Raw genomic sequence first — 3986 nt, 5'->3', positions numbered from 1 at the left:
ATATTAATTAATATCATATATTTATTTATTATAAATTATCATTTTTATAATTTATAAAGGTTAAAAAAAAAAAAATAATAATAATAAAAGGAAGAAAAAATATATAAGACATTTTACGTATTATTTTATTTTTCTCAAAAGAATACTTTCAAAGTTAATATATCTTTTGTTTTCTTTTTTTATGAATAAATTTTTTTTGGTAAAAGAAAAAAGTTTTTATAAACTCGCAAATACTTTTATTTTAGATGTATATATATATATTTTAATGACATGGTTGAATGATATTGATGTGTATATGTAATAAAAATTAAAAATAAAAGCATATTACTAAAAAATATAATAAAAAAAAGAAATATAAATATAAATAATGCGGAAATGCAGAACACTGATTATAAGTATTCGCGTGTGTACATATATGTAATATATATATATATATTATTCTGTCATTTGATATAAAAATATATAAATTTTTTTTTATTCTTAATTATAAATATTTATATAAATGCTATATTTTATTGGATCTTCAATATTTCTATATGAATGGAAAAAAAGAATATTTATTATATTTTGTATGGATTTATTTTACTATTTAATTGTTTTTCTCATTTTTTAAAGAAAGGATTAATAATTTATTTATGTGACAGATAAAAATAATATATAATATTAAAGGTTCGAAATAAATGAACATTTCTTCGTATCATGTGTTTGATATTAATGTATAACACACATCATTAGACTGTAAAGAACAAATAAAATAATATATAATATATAATAAATAAATAAATAAATATATATATATATTTATATTTTGTTACGTCAAGATTTATTACCGTTTTTGTGCATTGTCTAATATATGGTTCATCATAATTTAAGGACCAAAAATAATAAATGTTTCTAAAGAAAAGAAAAAGGTATATAATATTTTGCTCATACGTATTTTTAAAGTGTTCATTTTATCTTATTTAAATATTATTTTACTTCATTTTATTTTATTTTATTTTATTTTTTTACTTTAATATTCCTTTTAAGTTTAAATTTTGGAAATCCCAACATCTTAAATCGGTATTGTATTTATCGGTTATATGATTAGGTCTAAAAAAAAAAAAAATAAATATTAATATATATATATATATATATATACATTTATGTATATGAACATATACACAGTGTCATATAGAAAAAAACATATATTCTATATATTTATTTATTTATTTATTTGTGATTACTTTTTATAGTGCTCGTAAAAAGTGACATTCGTCAAAATCGTTCTTGTATTTCTTGCAAATAAATATGTAATAAATGCAAATAAAGTTATGTTAATGAAATTACATAAAATAACCAACGATCCAAAAGCCTAAAGAATAAATATAAATAAACAAGTACAAAGGTAAATTACATTATTATTTATATGTAAATATAACAAAAATATAGATTTCTCTATTACATTATTTTACTTACATAGTTGATTGTTGCTTGGAATAAATGGAAATATAAATAAACATAATAGTAATTATATAGTAGTAAAACAAATATGCAAAAGATGAACATATAAAAACAGCGCTGGTTTTTTATTCCTGTAAAAAGATGAAATTTTAAAACATATATAAAATGATAAAAGAATAAGCAAGCACACATATATATAATATATATATATATATATATATATATATATATATTTTATTTAAAAATATTTAGTTTACCTATGCAGTTATCAACCCATACGCAGTGATGATCTTGATGTCTAAAAAAAAAAAAAAATAAAAAAATAAATAAAAAAATAAATATAAAAATATAAAAATATAAAAGGTACAAATTATAGTTTTTTTAAAGACATTTATTTTTTATCCTAATGTTTAGAACTGTTAATTTTTATTTATATTTAATTTTATTTAATTTTATTTAATTTTATTTTTTACACTATGCAGTGGAAACATTCAGCACAGTGATGAACCCTTGGAGGTTTTATAATATTGCAGGTCACACAAATATTCTAGAAAAAGAAAAGCAAAAATATATATATATATATATATGCAATATTGTTGATATATATAAATATTTGTGATTTTATTTTACCCTTGGGTTTTGATTATATAAAATTGCATTTCTGTAGTCCTCATCCAAGGAATTTATTCTTTCCTGAGAAACCTGAGAATATAAAGACAATTTTTGATACTCTAGATTTATCAAGATGTCATTATATTTGTTGGATAAAGCTTGATCATGATTAATAGGTGTGAGCGTATTAAAATTCGTAGAAATAAGCTTTTTATTAATTTGAAATATTTCCTTTTCAATATTATTAAGTTGATATTCTGCATTTGTTTTGAAGGTTCCATTATACATTGGATTAGAATTTTTATATTTGCTACTTTGTACATTTTTTTTATTTTTATTGAACATATAATTTTCTTTGTAAAATCCTGGTGATTTAAAGTACAGCATGCACCATAAGAATTGTTGAAATAACCATATAGTAATCCAAATGAGTGATTTAAAATGATATTTGTTGATAATAGAAAATGAGTGAGCTATATTAAAGTAAACAATAAGATTTAATATTGCGAAAAACCAAAAATAAAAGGCATAAATGGTTTTACATATTTTTAATTTGGAGCATATTTTATTTTGTAATACCCATTTTTTTAATAATATATATACTAGAAAATATCTATTTTTAATACATAATTGAAAAACATTTGTATTTTTATTTTCAATAGATGAATAATAAACCATATTTAAACAGCCATAATCACATAATAATCTTAATATATCAATATCACAATGTCGTACAGCTATATGTAAAACAGTATTGCCATAGAAGTCTCTATGATTAATATTTACTTCTTTGGTTAATAGCCATTGTAAAGTACTTATATTATTTTTCTTAACACTTAAAAATAAAGCAGTTTGTCCATGTTCATTTTGTTCTTCTAGACTAACACCATTCATATATAATAATTCTAATATATGTAGAGCTTCTAAAATTTTATCTTCATTAAATTCGCATATAGCTGTTAAGAATGGGCTCATTCTCCTTCTATTCTTATGAAATAAAATAGATATACCAAAGCATTTTATTAATAATAAGACTATTTCGTAATTACTATTTTTAATTGCATAATAAATAGGAGTATCATTATTTACTAAATCTTCTTTTTCTATATCACAATTAAAACTTATCAATTTCTTTACAAGCTCTGTGAAACCACAATAACATGCCCAATGTAAGATGTTTATAGAATTCAACGTTTCTATGTCATTGTTTAAAAGATATGGTTGTATTAATATTTGCAGTCTTATAAAATCTTGATATTTCGCGTATTTTATTATTTCATATTGTTTTTCTAGTACCTCGCTGTCTAAGCTCTCGTTATCATTCATTTTTAAGCAAATGGGGGAGATATAAAAATAAAATAAAATGAACTCAAATAAAATAAAATAAAATGAAATAAAATAAAATAAAATGAAGTGAACTCAAATGAAATGAACTCAAATAAAATAAAATAAAATAAAATGAATTCAAATAAAATAAAATAAATCAGGTTTTGAAAAAGGAGGGGGAAGGTGTGTGTAAAACAGGTTACATATATTAATATTATGTGTGCTTGACAGAAATATATACATATATTATTAATATGTATATAATTTATATATTTCTTCTTCCTTTTCGTATAAATCAAAATAGACGTAAGTTACATGAAAAAAATGAAAATATATAAAAATGTAAAAGTAAATGTATATATAAAATAACAAATGGTATATACTAAGAAATATTTACATAAATATGGATAAACATATATATATATATATATATATATATACATATACATATTGTTTAACAACTATATATAATTTTAATTATTATTAAAATTTAATATACTATTAATATATTAATATATTAACAAAAAAAAAAAAAAAAAAAAAAAAAAAAAAAAAAAAAAAAAAAAAATATAAAAAAAATAAAATTTAAAAAAAAATTAAAAATT

General features: G+C 19.0%; 1 protein-coding gene across 1 annotated transcript; it reads right to left on the bottom strand.

Annotated features, from left to right (window-relative positions):
• Window positions 1-697: 697 nt before the first annotated feature.
• Window positions 698-3381, bottom strand: PRSY57_0302700 (palmitoyltransferase, putative; the record flags this gene model as incomplete). The annotated part of the gene is made up of 8 exons (XM_012905656.2): window positions 698-736; window positions 831-894; window positions 1012-1092; window positions 1227-1354; window positions 1459-1574; window positions 1701-1741; window positions 1917-1990; window positions 2074-3381. 8 exons carry the CDS (start codon window positions 3379-3381, stop codon window positions 698-700), a joined length of 1851 nt encoding a protein of 616 aa, XP_012761110.2.
• Between the last annotated feature and the right edge of the window lie 605 nt (window positions 3382-3986).

The sequence above is a fragment of the Plasmodium reichenowi genome, chromosome 3 (assembly GCF_001601855.1).
Source record: "Plasmodium reichenowi strain SY57 chromosome 3, whole genome shotgun sequence".
Taxonomy (NCBI): Eukaryota; Apicomplexa; class Aconoidasida; order Haemosporida; family Plasmodiidae; genus Plasmodium; species Plasmodium reichenowi.
The sequence above is the reverse complement of the archived record's forward strand: the minus strand, read 5'-3'. Positions and strand labels throughout refer to the sequence as shown.